The 16307-nt window shown below is 37.0% G+C and overlaps 1 protein-coding gene across 1 annotated transcript; it reads right to left on the reverse strand.

Moving 5' to 3' along the window:
* Positions 1-686: 686 nt before the first annotated feature.
* Positions 687-15295, reverse strand: LOC125869341 (protein NOI4-like). The gene is made up of 3 exons (XM_049549915.1): positions 15149-15295; positions 3226-3408; positions 687-1017 (listed from the first exon to the last, which is right to left on the reverse strand). Exons 1-3 carry the CDS (start codon positions 15152-15154, stop codon positions 973-975), a joined length of 234 nt encoding a protein of 77 aa, XP_049405872.1. The 5' UTR covers positions 15155-15295; the 3' UTR covers positions 687-972.
* Between the last annotated feature and the right edge of the window lie 1012 nt (positions 15296-16307).

Below are 16307 nucleotides of genomic sequence, written 5' to 3' on the forward strand. Positions count from 1 at the left end.
ATTGGAGTTTTCTCCTTCATTGATAATAATAAAGAGAACTTTTGTATTTATATATAGAAACACTTCTTCTGGCTCTTAAAGTAGTTTTGTTAATTCCTTGAAGACTTGACTCTGGACAACAATATTATGAGCTATAAGCTTGTTAAAGGCTATGGGAAAAAAGGAATATCACCTAGGTGCATAATAAAGTATATATACAAAGGGCTTATGACTCAGTAAATTGGGTGTTTATTGAGCAAATTATTGCATTACTTGATTATCTCATGGTGTTTCTTAAATAAATGATGACCTGTTTGATGACAACAACATACTCTCTAATGGTGAATGATGAACCTACAAAGCCCTTTAATGCCAATAAGGGCTTGAGACAAGTAGATCTCTTGTCACTTCTCCTATGTGGTTTACGAGCTATTGCATAGTAGCGGAGGTTTTACCTTGTGCACACCCAGAAGAATAGCGACTGCGAATTTTCCTTGTCATAAAAAAAAATAAACTAGGGGATCTCTTGTCCCCCTTCCTCTTTGTGTTAGCAATGAGACTATTAAAGTCACTTGAGGGCACAACCATGGGCAGAATATTTAAGTCCTTAAGAAGTGTTCAACTAATTTCACAAAAACACAAAAAAAGAGCACGAAAAAAATTAAAAATATTTACAAATTTATTTTTTTTAATGTTGGTTTGTGAACGTGCCAAATGACACTAGTATGGACATAAGAGAAGAAATCACAATTAAGCAATCTCAGCCCTAGCACTGGAAAGAAGATGGGAAGAAACTGACTCAAGGCAACAATAATAAAATAAAGATCAAAAAATAAATAAACCGGTAGCAAAGTATCTTCCGATGGCGAAAGTTTTTTAAATTCTACAACATAACTGAACAAATTCCAGTACAACTATGAACTTGAGGAACATTTGTGACATAAGATTTCAGATCAAACACTCTCCAATGTCGCGGGTAGAAGCAAAGAGAGATCACGATTCTGCAGCAGTAGACTGTATACAGCAGAACCATTTTTTCTGAAAAGCAATTGCATACACAGAGGTTATTATATGGAATTCATGAATCTAATTCGATGATCGAAAAGATTATCAATTGGCAAAACTAACAGCTTCTCCCAGGACTAAAAGCACATAAATATAATGTGAACCTCCTATGTATAGAATTGATGAACACAATCAGTTCTTGGATAATGCATAACTGAAGGGCCAATGAGATAGTTTCCTGTTTGCCCACTTATGAGAAATTTCTGGAGCAAGAGCAGCTTATATACGTGAGCGCGCACCAACTATGTAGATGCTATATGCATGTTGTTTATCTTACATTTGAATTCAGTAGTACAACAAAATTCCAATGTTAGCATCAATATCAAAATCAAACTAGGATTCATGATTACAGAAAGCAAGCAAAGGCAAAACACTGCTCAAACTGTAATGCTCACGTAAGAAGCCTCTTATAGAAGCGATAGTGTAACTACATACAAAGCCATCATATAATTAATAATTAGAAGATATACTAACGAACGTTAGTTCTTTACATTTTGTACCGATAATGTTTCATTTTATGAGTTGCACTCCATCCATTGTTTTTTCCGATTTGCCTCCCAATGTATGCAGTATTTCTTAATGTGCGAAATACCCTTTACTAGTTCCATGATTTGCTCCTTATGATGTGTTCAATTTTCTAATTAACACCCTATCCTTTGCAACATCATATGATACATTTGTGATGGGCCAAAATAAAAGTAATACAATTTCAAACCATTATATCACTATGAAGGAAATAATTCATTTGTCAAGGGGGCATAGGCATCTGTCCAACAAAGTGTAAGGTACTTATCCTGCTTGCAGACAACAACACAGGTTAGTGGCACGTCGATCTGACTATGGTAATCCAAGTGAGCAAAAAAAGACTTTTGGCTTGTTTCGTAATAGCGACTTACTTTTCCAAAAGCTACACTGTTGACTAGCCACAAAAAAAGAATATTTGGAATTGGAGACAATTGCATGAACAAAAGGTGAACAAGAGTCCAATACTACCCCAACGATAACATGAAAAATACTAAACTTACTAATGGCTATAGTCTTTGGCACCATAACTAAAAGAAATAATCAATTCTAATTGACAGTGAAAGACACAAAAAAGAGCATATATGTAATTGAAATAAATGATGTGATAGGTTGGTTGAAGGAAAAAAAAAAACTCCCTCCGTTTCAAAAAGAATGACCTAGTTTGACTTGGAACGGAGTTTAAGAAGAGAAAGAAACTTTTTAATCTTGTGGTTCTAAATTAAAGTTATGTCAAATGTACCAAAATGTCCTTTAAACTAGTGGCCTTAAACATGCCAGGTGAAAAGTTGAAGTTAAAGTGTTGCCAAAAAAGGAAAGGGGTCATTCTTTTTTAAACAGACTAAAAAGGAAATTGGGTCATTCTTTTTTAAACGGAGGGAGCAATTAGTAAAAAGGAACGCAAGAGACAAACTCGTAAAGCCAGCAAGCTATTTGCATAGACTCTTAAAAAATGTCGAGAGGTGCGTGTCAGATCCTCAAAAAATAGCGTATTTTTGAAGGATCTGACACGGGTACGGCAACATTTTTGGAGAGTCCGAGCAACTAGGCAGCAAGTACTTAAACAATTACGCCTAGAAGTTGCTCTGCTGGCGTGGACAAATATTATTCATGTCCTGACCCTTCACATATGATTTATTTTATGATTTTTTGTAAAGGATAGGGTGCCAATAAAAAAATTGATACATTGAGAAGGAAATCGGGAAACAAAAAAGAAAAGAACAATAATGCAAATTATAAAAACGCAAACACGTTATGATGCAAATCATAAAAATGCAAAGCTTAGAATGCAATAATAAAAAATAATCCACACATTATCAATTTAAAATGCCAAGGACCCAAACAAATGTTCATCATTTTTGTTTCAGAAAATGACTATGTTGCTTTATGCACATACTTTACAAGGGAAATGACATGATATTTCACGTGCCAGTTAGTTGTTAGGACATAAGATTTAAAAGCTCATGCTTTCAAATAATCTAACAGCAGATAAAACATCACGCTTTCAGTGATAATCTAATAGCACAACATGTTAACATTTGTATAAACTATGTGAAACAATTTCCTCAATCATCAAAACTGAGGCATAAAATACTTAAACAAATGCATGTCTAGCACACACTGCTAGACAAAAACTCATAGACAAGGCCCACAACTTACAGATTGAGGCTTTCCAAGAGTTGCTCCATGCTTATATGTAGGGTCACCCTTTGGTGGAGAGTTTGTATTGCCACCACTTCTCTTCTCATTTCGAGCTTTGTTAAATATGACCGTGTAACCCTCAGCAGAAGCTGGGTCATTAACATCCCACTCACCAAACTTAGGAAGTGGGTGGCCTTTTTCCTGTAGAGGTCAAAAGATAACTATCGGAGCTGCAATTCTATGTTAATATGAAAAAGGCTGCAAAACATTTTACTGATAAAGAAACATCAGCAATGGTATAGATATCTTTTGCCAAGTAGAATTCCTAAATATATATATATATATATATATATATATATATAAAAGATTACAGAAGAATGATAACAGTTTAGCACTAAATTAAGGAGTGGAGGTGAAAAATAGAATAGACCCTTGCAAAAATGCTGGGTAAAGATGCGTACAATAGACCTTTGTGGTATGGCCCTTCCCTGGACACCACGCATAGTGGGAGCTTAGTGCACCGGGCTGCCTTTTTTTCTTTTTTCTTTTGGAAGAGGTCAAAATTACCAATTTTATAGGTGACTCTTTTAAAAACTAATAAGGAGCTAGTGCTGGACCTTTCTATACAGAATATCTGGAACTCAAAAATTAATTTGTCATCTAATAAAATAATTGATTGGAACCTTCATATCAGAAGTCCATTTAGGCAAAAACAAACTTTCAACAATATATATTACACATAAATGCCTTGCAATGTGTGATAGCATGAAGCAACCTGAAAAATAGATTTTTCTTAACCACCAAACAATCACTTCTTTTTATTTGTTTTCCCACCTCCCCTCGGGATACAATGCGGAACTGAAATCTAATGTATTTTTGTGGATTCATATATAGAAAAGACGGCTGACCTGAACCAAGTAAAGTGTATCAAGGACGATAATGGTGAAGTGTTGGTCGAAGAGGGTGTCTAGTTGGACACCCTTTGCAAGAAAAATTACAAAAAATATATATATATATATAGGTCAAATCTTACTTTATATTGATATTACACCCTCCAAAACAATAAAGAACAGTAGCTCAGTGGCAAAGCTAAGTTGCTCGGAATCTCCAAAAATGTTGCCACATCCGTGTCGGATCCTTCAAACATATACTATTTTTGGAGGATCCGACACGCACCCATTGACATTTTTGAAGAGTCCGAGCAACATAGGGCAAAGGTGCGACAACATGTGCAGGATGTCCAAGTTCAAATCCTCGCACCTGCATTTTTTTTTTTTTTGTTTTTTTGAGAACGTAACAGTCTTGTATTATATTCCAAAAAAATCAAACCTGCCACAACTTGTTACAGGTTTACTAATTACAAATAAAAGGAGAGTATCAGGAAGATCTTCAATCCTAAATAAACAAAAATTACAAGGTGCCTAAAGCATTCATTACTGATTCTAGATCTTCCATATACTCCTGTTTACACCAAAAATGAAATAAAACCAAGCAATTCATCTTCATCTTCTGGATGCTGTTACTTTTGTTCTGGAAGCATCTGAGGTTCCTCTCTTTCCACACAGACCACCAGATACAGGTGGGGATGATCTTCCATCTTTCTTTATGACCAGAAATGTAGGCAAAGCTACTCCATATCTTCAGGGCCTGGACAATATTTCTTGGCATCACCCAAAAAAGGTCCTTCCAATTGATGAAAATGCTCCACAAAATATTAGTGATCCTACAGTGAAGAAAGAGGTGATTGACTGTTTCAGCCTCTTCTCCACACAGGAAACACCTAGGGCTCAGGTGGATACCCCTTTTCATGAGGTTCTCCTGAGTCAAAACAGCCTGCTTTGCTAGTAGCCAAGTGAAGCAGGACACTTTAGGAGGTATTTTAACTTTCCAGATAAGTTTCCATGGCCAGCCAGTAACCTAATGGGTGAAAGAGTTTGAACTTTTTGTAAGCTTCCTTCACACTAAAATTTCCGTTGCACTTATGATTCCAAAACAATCCATCTTGGGAGGTAGAGGTTCCTTTGAATTGTTCAAGGATTCCAAAGAAATCTACTAGTCTTTGGATCTCCCAATCATTTAGGGGCCTTCTAAAACTCAAATTCCATCCCTGATTTGACCAAACTTCTGCCACAGTGTCTTTTTGTTGTTGGTTCAGAATGTAGATATCTGGGAAGAGGGTTTTTAGAGAGCCTTGTTCTAACCAGCTGTCCTCCCAGAAGGAGACCTTCATGCCATTTCCAATTCTAATGTTGCAATTTTCTCTTAATTTTGGCCAGAAATTTCTGATGGCCCTCCAGATGCTAGTTCCATAAGTACTAGTGACCATTTTGGTAGACCAGTGGTCCTCCATTTCATACTTCTGCTTGATAAGTTCTTTCCATAGTGCATGTTCACTGGAAGCTAGTCTCCATAGCCATTTCATCATAAGGCTTTGGTTCTGAATCTTCAAGTTCCTTACCCCAAGACCTCCTTTTTGTTTGCTCCCAATCAACTTATCCCACTTCTTCAAGTGGAATTTCTTAGTGACACTGTTTCCTTCCCATAGGAAATTCCTCCTTATTGCATCAAGTCTGTTAATGACCCTATCTGGGATAGGAAAGATAGACATCATGTAGGTAGGCATGGAGTCGAGAACACTATTGATGAGAGTGAGTCTCCCACCAAAGGAGAGATATTGACTCTTCCAATTCACCAATCTTCTTTCACACTTCTCGACCACCTCATTCCAGATTCCTGAAGACTTGCTTTCTGCTCCTAGTGGCATGCCCAAATATACAGTTGGTAATTCGCCAGTCCTCCCCCCAAGTGTACCAGCCAGAGAGGTTAGATTGGTGACCTCATTCACTGGGTATAGGAAGCTTTTTTCCCAATTGATATGTTGTCCTGATATGGCTTCAAATAGCACGAATATGACTCTGAGAACGTGATGAAAACCAGAGTATCATCAGCATATTGTGAGTGTGTAATCTCCATGTCACAACCCACCCTATTTGATACTCTGAAGCCCCTCAACCATAGTTTCTCTTGAGCAATCTTCAACATATCATTGAGTCCCTCCATAGCTATAATGAATAAGAAAGGAGACAGAGGGTCTCCTTGTCTTAATCCTCTCTGTGAAGAGAAGAAACCTGTAGGAGAGCCATTGATTAGAATAGAATATTTCACAGTACTGATGCAAAACTTTATCCATCTCACCCATCTACCACCAAAACCTCTTTTGGATAAGGTCTCCAGCAAAAAATTCCAGTTGAGATGGTCATATGCTTTCTGAATGTCCAGCTTGCATAAAATGCCTGGCACCTTGCTTCTAATCCTAGAATCCACACATTCATTAGCCATCAAAATAGCATCCATGATCTGTCTTCCTTTAATGAAAGCAAGTTGTTGTGTGTCCACTAGCTTGTGCATAACCTTTTTAAGCCTCTCAGTAAGCACCTTAGAGATTATTTTATACACACTGCCAATTAAGCTAATGGGTCTAAAATCTGTGAGTTTTTTTGCACCCATCTTTTTGGGAATTAATGCCACATAGGTGGAGTTGAAGCTTTTCTCAAAGAAACCTCTCTCATAGAAATTTTTTACTGCAGCAATGACTTCCTCTCCAACAACCTCCCAACAGTGGGCATAGAAGGCCATGGTGTAACCATCTGGACCAGGAGCTTTGTCTCCAGCACAAAGCTTTACACACTCCCATATCTCTTGGTTCTCAAATTCCCCCTGTAGCATCCTATTGTCTTCTTCAGAAATTTTGTGCCCTTCCCTGCAGCCACCAAAGGGTCTCAAAGTCTCAGTTTCAGAATATAGCTTCTGGTAGAAGTCTATGATTTCTTTTTTTATTAACTCTGGATCTTTGATTGCTTCACCATCCACATTTAATTCGTCAATGTTATTGTATCTCCGGTGAGAGTTTGCAGTTTTGTGAAAGAACTTCGTGTTCTTATCCCCCTACTTCAACCAATTAACCCTAGATCTTTGTCGCCAAGATATCTCCTCAAACTTTGCTAAATTTTCAAACTCTATAAGGAGATCAGCCTTCAGTTAAATCTCATCTTCATGAAGAGCTCTTTGATCTTGCACTTCTTCTAATTCTGCAATTTGATTGAGAACATTCTGTTTCTGAGATGCTAAGTTTCCTTGGGAAGTTTTACTCCATTCCCTCAACTTATCCTTAAGAGCTTTCAGTTTGAAAGCTAGGATAAAGTCTGGCCTCCCTTCACATACTATAGAGCTCCACCATTCCTTCACTCTATCCACGAAACCCTCTGTCTGTAGCCACCAATTTTCAAATTTGAAATAGGACCTCACAGGTTTCCAATTCCCACTTTGAAGCATTATGGGATTATGGTCAGAGGTAACCTTGTGCAGTACTGTTTGTTTGATGTTTCTGAATATTTCATCCCATTCATCAGACAAAAGAAATCTATCTAATTTGGATGCTGTGTCATGCCTGTCCCCTTTCCTCCAAGTATACTTGCCCCCTACTAGGTGGGGATCCAACAATCCCATGTCCTCAATAAAGTCAGATAGATCTGTCATTGCTCTAGATATCCTAGAGCAATTCTTCTTTTCAAATGGGAATCTAGTTGTGTTAAAATCTCCGCATACCACCCACGGACCATCCAATAAACCTCTAGCTGAGCCAACTTCCCACCAGACTTCCTCTCTTTCTTCCCTACTATTTGGAGCATAAATGCCTGTGAGAAACCAAATTAAATCTTGGTTTATCCCAGTGAGCTTACATGTAATTGAGTAAGCTCCTAGGCTGCTTACTTCCCCTGACCACACTCTCCCATCCCACATAATTAAAATACCACCTCTGGTTCCACTGGCTTCCAGTTGGCAGTATTTGACCCATCTGTTGGCCCATAAATCTTTCACGAAGCTCCCAATCTCTCCCTCAATTTTCGTCTCTTGAAAGCAATAAATGTCAGCTTTCCAACTATGAATTAAATTCTTGATTATACTCCTTTTGCTCCCCTGGTTCAGACCCCTCACATTCCATGATATGATGTTGACTATCATTGATCACCTGAGATGGTGTATCCCCCCTTACTTCTTGTTCCATTGCTTCTGAAAATGCTGCCACATTCCAAGCTCTTCAGTTCTTTTGCCCCTTTGACTGCTGAAGTCAATTTAGCAATTTCCTTCCCCGTATCATTGTTGATCTGCCTCATACTGTCGATCTTCATAAATAGCAATGTTGCTTCCTCTTTGCATCCCTTAATGTCAACACCAAAATCTTTGGCGAACTTAAGTATATTCTGGTGAATCCAGATTGACATGTCAAACTCTGGGTCATCTTCTTCCTCCAGATTCTTTTGATTTAAGGGAACTGCTTCTTCTATAGAAATCAGACTGGAATTATTTTCCTTGAGCCTTTGTGGGGTACACTCTTGCGTGCAAATATTATCCAGGGCTGTATTTTCCTGGGGTCATATTTACCATCTCTCTCCCTTCTCTCTCCTCATGAATCTTCTCCGTGATATTCATCCTTGGCGTCTGCCCTGTTTCTAGCTCTTCTGGACAATTTTGAAAAATTGCGGTGGAGGAGATATTGTTTGCTTCAAGTTCTATCATAAACGGATCAATTAAAAAAGATGGGCCACTTTCTTTTGTTTGTTCCTTTAAAATACTTTGGGACAGCAGATCTGGGCCCAACTTCCTCCCCTTGTGCACCAGCCTATTTCTCTTAAAAGGAGACATTAATTGAATCTCGGGCGCACGTGTTCCTACACGTGAGGTATCAGCTGGCAATTTTGAAATTGCAGGGTCATAGGACGACCCCACGTGACCTGACACTTCTGTAAAACCTAAAAGTTTTTCATTCACCTTAGGGACGGTCCTTTCAGTAGACCGCTGGTCCTTGAAAAGCACTACTCTGCCTTCATCGGCGATAATTCTCGCCAGCGCCTCTACCCATATCTGTACCTTGAAAGTCAACCCTTCGTGTACCAGTTCTACGAAACTCGGAACATCGTCTCAATCTCCTCTTATCTTCAATCTCGCCCATTTAAGATGATTTCGCAACTCAGTTTCTTCCTCAGTTTGAATCCAACCACCACAGAAGTTTCCGATCTCACAGAAAACTTTTTGGGACCAAAGTTGAAGGGGTATGCCCACTACCCTTATCCATACTTGGTTCAACCTTTCAGATGTGGCGGTTGAGGTCGGCGACCACCATTCCAGAGAAAATTTATGATATTTCCAGAACCATTCCCCACTGATAGTATGGTCTGCAGCGGTTTTATTTGGCAACTCAAAGAGAAATCTGTTGTGACTCAGCTCATATATGTTGATGCCATGATAATGTTTCCATGAACTCACAACCCACCAACGGACCTCCGACAGAGTGACATTGGGGATCTCCTCCGGGAGACTTCCGACCACACTTTTTTCTAGAAGTTCGTTCTGGCTCTTTGTTGTGACCTCAGAGATAATAATCGAGTTCCCTTTTTGTTGAATCTTTGCAGCATTTATTTCTCTTGTTGTCCATTTATTATTCCTGACAGAATCAGAATACAATAAACCCTCCTCTGTTTTCCTGTGAACCACCTTAGATATCTTTTGAGCCTTTGCATTTATGAATCTGGTTATTTTAGTTGATATGTCCATCCAACCGGAATTTAAAGACCACTCTGGAATAAAGATGACGGCTCTCCTCTTCCCCTGTGTTTTTATGATACTAATATACCTTCCATCTTTATTGAAATTCTTTGAGCAGAAAAATTTTGTGGAGTGATCCCATACCTTCCATCTACGGACAGAGTTGCCTTGATCCTTCGAAGCTTCCTTAAGGGCATAGACAAGCCACTCCATTGTCTTCTGGCTCACAGTCATTCTTGTCACCCTATTTCGCCCTCTCTCTACCCAGTCATACCAAGTTTCTGCTTTGGAGACTACCCTTGTGATGTCATAGGATTTGAAACCCACCGCGAAGTAGATGGTATCATCTACCATGGTGGGTGTTCTGAAAGAAAGGGGGAAAGAAAGAAAGGATTTGGAAGAAAAAAAAGGTGGAAAGGAATTCCCACCTGCATTTTGTTTAATGTGATCTGCTTTAAAATTTTTAAGTTATTAAAAAACGAGATACTTTGACGTGGATAGAGCAGTAGCTCAGTGGCAATACTGTAGAAAAATCTGTTGGTCACTCAAGTTCTATTCCTCATGGCCACTTTTTTTCTATTTTGGCTTTAATTTACCTATCCATAGTTTGGACTTTGGACACCCTTCACAAATTTTCTGGCTACGCCACTAGGCATATGTATTCCCACAAGCTCTTGAATGAAGAAGGGAATAGAAATATCGTTTCCGGGAGTTGGAGCATTTCGAGATTCATAGAGAATTTGGGTATTGTAGGTACATACAGGCTTCGGAGGTTAAGTGGGTTATTCGTAAGATGAGAAGGGGAAGAGTGACTAGGCTAGACAAGACCCCAATGGAGTTTTGGAAGAACGAAAGTGAGGCAGGTATGGAGTGGCTGGCTCACTAAGTTGCTTAATGTCATTTTTCGGACGGCTAGAATGTCAGAAGAATGAAGGTAGAGTACAATGATGTCGTTGTACAAGAAACAAGGGCACTATTCAACATTATAACAACTATAGGGGTATCAAGTTGCTAAGTTATACTATGAAAATTTGGGAAAGGGTGGTCAAAATAAGAATAAGGACGGGTGTGTCTATATCCAAAAACCAATTCGGCTTCATGTTGGGACGATAGACTATAGAAACCATTCACCTTATAAGAAGATTGTTGGAGCAATAAAGGGATAGGAAGAGCCTTACACATGGTATTCATCAACTTAGAAAGGACATATGATAAAGTTCCTAGGGATGTCCACTGGAGATGTATCGGTAGATTATATTAGGGCAATTAAAGACATGTACAAGAGAGACAAGACCCTAGTTAGAACTTGGAACAGTGGGAGGTGACTCAGAACAATTTTATGTCATGATAGGATTGAACCAGGGGTCATCCCTTAGCCCATTTCTATTTTCCTTAGTGATGGATGAATTGACATGACCTACTTAAAAGAAGGTGTCATGATGCATGTTATTTACATGTAACACAGTGTTGATAGATGAGACGCGCAACAAAGCTAATGACAGAAAGGAAGTTTGGAGACAAATGCTAGAATCTAAAGGTTTTAAGTTAAGCACCACTAAAATAGAGTACCCAAAGTGCAAGTTAGTGACATGACACATGAGGCGGATGTGGAAGTGAAGATCGATGCACAAGTCATACCCAAAAGAGGAAACTTCAAGTATCTTCGAGTCCATAATCCAAGGAGATGGGGAGATTAAAGATGATGACACATATCGTATTGGAGCGAGGTCAGAAAAACAGAGGCTTGCATCTGGGGTACTATGCGATAAGAATGTGTCGATAAGACTTAAAGATAAGTTCTATAAAGTGGTGGTTAGACCAACATTGTTGTATGCGGCAAAGGGTTGGCAGTCAATAACACCCATGTTCGAAAGATGAATGTAGCGGAAATGAGGATGCTCAAATGGATGTATTGACACACTAAGAGAGACATGATCAAGAACGATGGCATCCGTGGAGAACAAGATGAAGAAAGCGAGATTGAGATGGTTCGAACATGCGAAGAGGAAGTGTGCTGATGTGGCAATTAGGAGATTTGAGAGATTAGTTGTAACAAGAGTTAGGAGAGGTAGAGGTAACCCGAAAAAAATACTAGGTGGGGTGAGGGGTGATTAGACAAGAAATGATACTATCTATTGCTTCATTTTGCTCTATGTCTTGATATGTTGTTGTTATCTTTTTCTTGCTGCCCTTCTCCAAATATCTTCTCTTTTTTGAGTTGAGCGTCTATCAAAACCAATCTCTCTATACACAAAAGTAGAGTAAGGTCTACGTACATCTTACCCTCCCCAAACCTCACTTGTGAGATTACACCAGGCATGTGGCTTATACTTTTTGTCATGTTTCCGCAACAAAATTCAAACTACAAGTCTACTATTTGCATTATCTAAATGCTACAATCATAAAATAATGAATATTTATCATTGTTACTATCTAATCTATCTAATCACACAGTAAGATAGATGCTAGAATAGTCTAGTCTTACATGAATATCTGAATATTTAAAAGCCATATCCAAATGGACAACCTACCCGTACCGACGGAAAAAGGAAATTAACTATGAGGCAAGGGAAGTGACAAATTTCAGGTAAGAAGCTCAGATAAAAAAGGTAGAAGGAATCTATAAGAGTGGAACGGAGGATAAGGGATTTCCAATTCTTTTATTACAACAATTTAATTATAGGGATATGGGGCTGAAGTAGAATATTGAAAAATTAAGGTTAAAGAATTTTTTTTTTGATGACCGTGGAGTGTGGGTCAGCTTTCGTGCACCGAACCTCGACTAATTCCACAGGATACCTTCCACCTCCTACCAGCAACATGTATCATGTAACTCTGTCCACCAAGGCTAAAACAGATGGAAAGAATCACCTAGTGTTTTTTGTCTCCACGGAGTTTTGAACCTGAGACCTCAGGATTCACAACCACGTCATTGACCACTAGGCCACACCCTTGGTGCAAAGAATTGAAAGGCAAAACTTCTAATAAACCCAAAATCCCAATCCAAGTCTTCCCCTCATTTTTTCATATATAGGTCCCCATTGCCTTCTTCTCTCTTCTATGCTCTATATTCTTCCTTCTTCGAAAATCGAAGGTGCAATCAACATTATTTTATCAACCTTCAAGTTCCCTTCAAAGACAACTTTATTTTCAAGGAAATTTCATTTTATTTTCTCATATTTTCTAGGTTTGAAGTATATTTCTCTTTTCTCTTATTACTGTTGTTAGCGTAGAGAAGGACCCCAATAGATTCTTCAATCGTTCTCCTTTGTTGTGTTATTATTTATGTTGGTGAGAATGAAGAAGCCAATAGATTCTTCAATTGTTCCCTTTTTGTGTTATTATTCTTATTGGTGTGACAAGGAACCAAACAGATCTTCAAGTGTGATGCATCTGATTTTGGAGAAACTCGTGATGTATACATATTGAAACAGAACTTGCACAATTTCATGTAAACAATAACGTATTTCCTAACAATCTCTCTACCCCCACAAATGGTAGGGATGAACTTTGGTATTTCCTACCCTCCCCAGACCAACTTGTGGGATCACAATGGGTATGTTGTTGTTAACAACATATTTCCTAAGCAACATGTGGTTGTTTATACATTGAAATTGACTTGCACAGGCTTCCTGCATTAACAACCAAATCTTTCTTTAAAAGCATGTTGTTTACACATTGAAACTGACTCACACAAGTTTCATTTGTAAACAACTACAAGTTATAAATTATACCATATATTTACTAGTTCATGTGTAAATAACAACATATTTATCAAACAACATGTTGTTTACATATTGAAATGGAAGTTGCACGGGTTTCATGTTTTAACAACAATATATGAAGACATTTAACTTTGGGGGAAATATTAATTGGTTGTATTAGTTTTTGTGTAAACAAGCAAATATTGTTTAAACAACCTGTAGTTATTTATAACTTAGAGAACACTATTCATTTGTTGTGTTGTTGACGATTTTGAGATGATTTATGTATGAAGATAAAATGACAAAGAAAAAACAGTCATTTGTTGCTTATAAAAGAAGGCCTTGAAAAAAAAAGCTAGGACAACAGAAGAAGAGTCTCCTCTGGTCGAAGATGCATATAGGCTCCAAATAGCTCAGCTAACAGAGGAAGAAAAACAAATAATAAATGATCAAGTAATTGATGAAGTGGTAGAGGAAAAGGGATCCTGACACGTCAGAAAAGAAAAAAAGAAAATCAAATAATGGTGAAGAAAATCAGGAGAATGATGAAGAAGAAGAAATGATCTCGTCAGTTTATTTTTTGATGAAGTGTGATCTCGTCAGTTTATGGTTCAGCCTAGAGAAGAAGAAAGTGTAGAAGATGAGAGTTCAACCGTCAACGACTCAAGAACAAGAAAATGAAAGTTGTCTTCGAAGGGGAACTTGAAAATGAGAGAAAGAATGAGTTCTTTTGAGTATAACCATTGAAAACCACTGGCCTGACTAATCCAGAGTCAAGAGAACCAAAGCACAAGGAGTTGTGTTTCTTTTATGCAATTCTTAAATATATAAAAAATTTGTTTGAAAAACCTAAGATACACTAACTCTAATATTCGAATAATACGCGAGCCTAAAGAGAAGAGAGTTCAGTCTACGAAGGGTTCGGGTTATCAGTCTGGATCAGTTCCACGCAGGCCGCAGAGAAAGAGACAAGGAGGAAGAAGGAGGCACTACGGGAAGAGCATCCAAGACGCGCTAAGGCAAAGGCATAGAATAATAATAATTTGTAAGCTAAAAAGAAGCCTCACCACTACCCCCACCACAAATTACTTCCTAGTTAAAATAGAGATCAAAAACAGAACAACCATATATTCATATTATTATGGAGAGAAGTTGAGAATGACAATAGACCAAATATATCAACAATTTATGGTGAACAACAATATGACTAGCAAACAATTGAAGCTCAAAAAGGGCACTTGCACAACAACTCCACAAGCATATAAGAAGCCTCGAGTTTGAAGTATTTTATATAGCTAAAAACATATAAATATAGCACCCCAAAAGGGTGTGGCACAGTGATCAATGAAACGTTTCATGTTCAAAACAAGGTGATTTCTCCATATATTTCCTAGTCTGGATGGACAGATATATGTTGTTGCAGGGCACAAAAAATAATAATAAATTAGATGAATTGACTCGGATTTCTTTCACAAAATGGAGAATCAATAAATTTGTAGCCGGAAAAAAAACCTAGAAGTCTGTTTCGTTTCTTTCTACAAAGACACAAAAATCAAACAAAATAATACGGATATAGCTATTAAAATTCGACCCAACATATACATATATGAAGAAGAAAAAATTGAGAATCATACCGCCATGAGTATAAGGTTTTGGAGAAAGAGAGAGAGGAAAATCCCTTTATTTGTTGGATTGATTCGTTTGTGTATAGAAAGGAGGAAAGAATTTTTCTCTCTCTGTATGTAAAGAAGGAAATGGAAAATGTTAAGAGAGAACCAAAAAGAGGTGAAGAGAAAGATGTACAGTTGGCTTTAAAACTGGGCCACTCTTCTTTGGGCCCACACTCAACTTTCAAATTCCTTTTTCTCATTTTTTTTTTAAAAAAAAAAGGGCAAACAAACGTTTTTTTTTTGTGTTTTCAAAACTATAGTCCATAATTCGATAAATAATGTGTGTGTGAGAGAGACGTATTTAGATACACTTATTTCGAATATATGTGAAATAGATAATGTAATTATTTGAACTTAAAAATGAAATGTAATTAATATGTCAAAATTTTAGAAGTAAATCATGTGTCTAATGACTTACCATTTTTAAGTAAAATCATCATTTTTTGAGTTATATCTTTTATTGAAAGATAATCATTTTTTCAATAATAGATATAGCTTTGTAGTTAAAGTATTCATACCGTATATACTAATTTAATCTATACTTGTTTGTTTAGTTATGAAAACCACCTAATTACACAAACATTATACTTTGTTTGACAGTGTTGTTGGGAGCTCAAAAATTCTTAGTTTGAAAAAAAAAATAGTGTTTTTTTCTTTGAAAACCTAGGTGTTTGGCAAACCATAAAATTGTTTTTCAATGAAAGCATAAGTAGTTTTTCTATAATTAGGAAGAAACTAAAAAGTTTTGCTTCTTAAAAAAGCAGGAGCAGAAGCAAAAAAATATTTTTTTTCAAGATTAAAATATCTCTTGCATAGATACATATTTACCAATTTATCTCTTATTAGTTAATTAGCATATCTCATAAGTTTGGTCAAGATTTATTTAAGAATTTTATTTTTTTATTTTTATATAGTAAATTGTATGTTTTATTTTACGTTATGCATTATTATTTTATTTATTATTTTTCAAGATAAAAAATAACAATTAAAGATTTCAGCCCTTCAAAAAAAAGGTAAATATTGATTGAAAATTTAAATGTGTACATTTTAATTTAATAAAAAATAAATTAAATTAAAATAAATATTTAAAATAATTTTAATATTAAAAGTTCATTGATAGTTG

This window comes from Solanum stenotomum, chromosome 6 (assembly GCF_019186545.1).
Source record: "Solanum stenotomum isolate F172 chromosome 6, ASM1918654v1, whole genome shotgun sequence".
In the NCBI taxonomy this organism is placed as follows: Eukaryota; Viridiplantae; Streptophyta; class Magnoliopsida; order Solanales; family Solanaceae; genus Solanum; species Solanum stenotomum.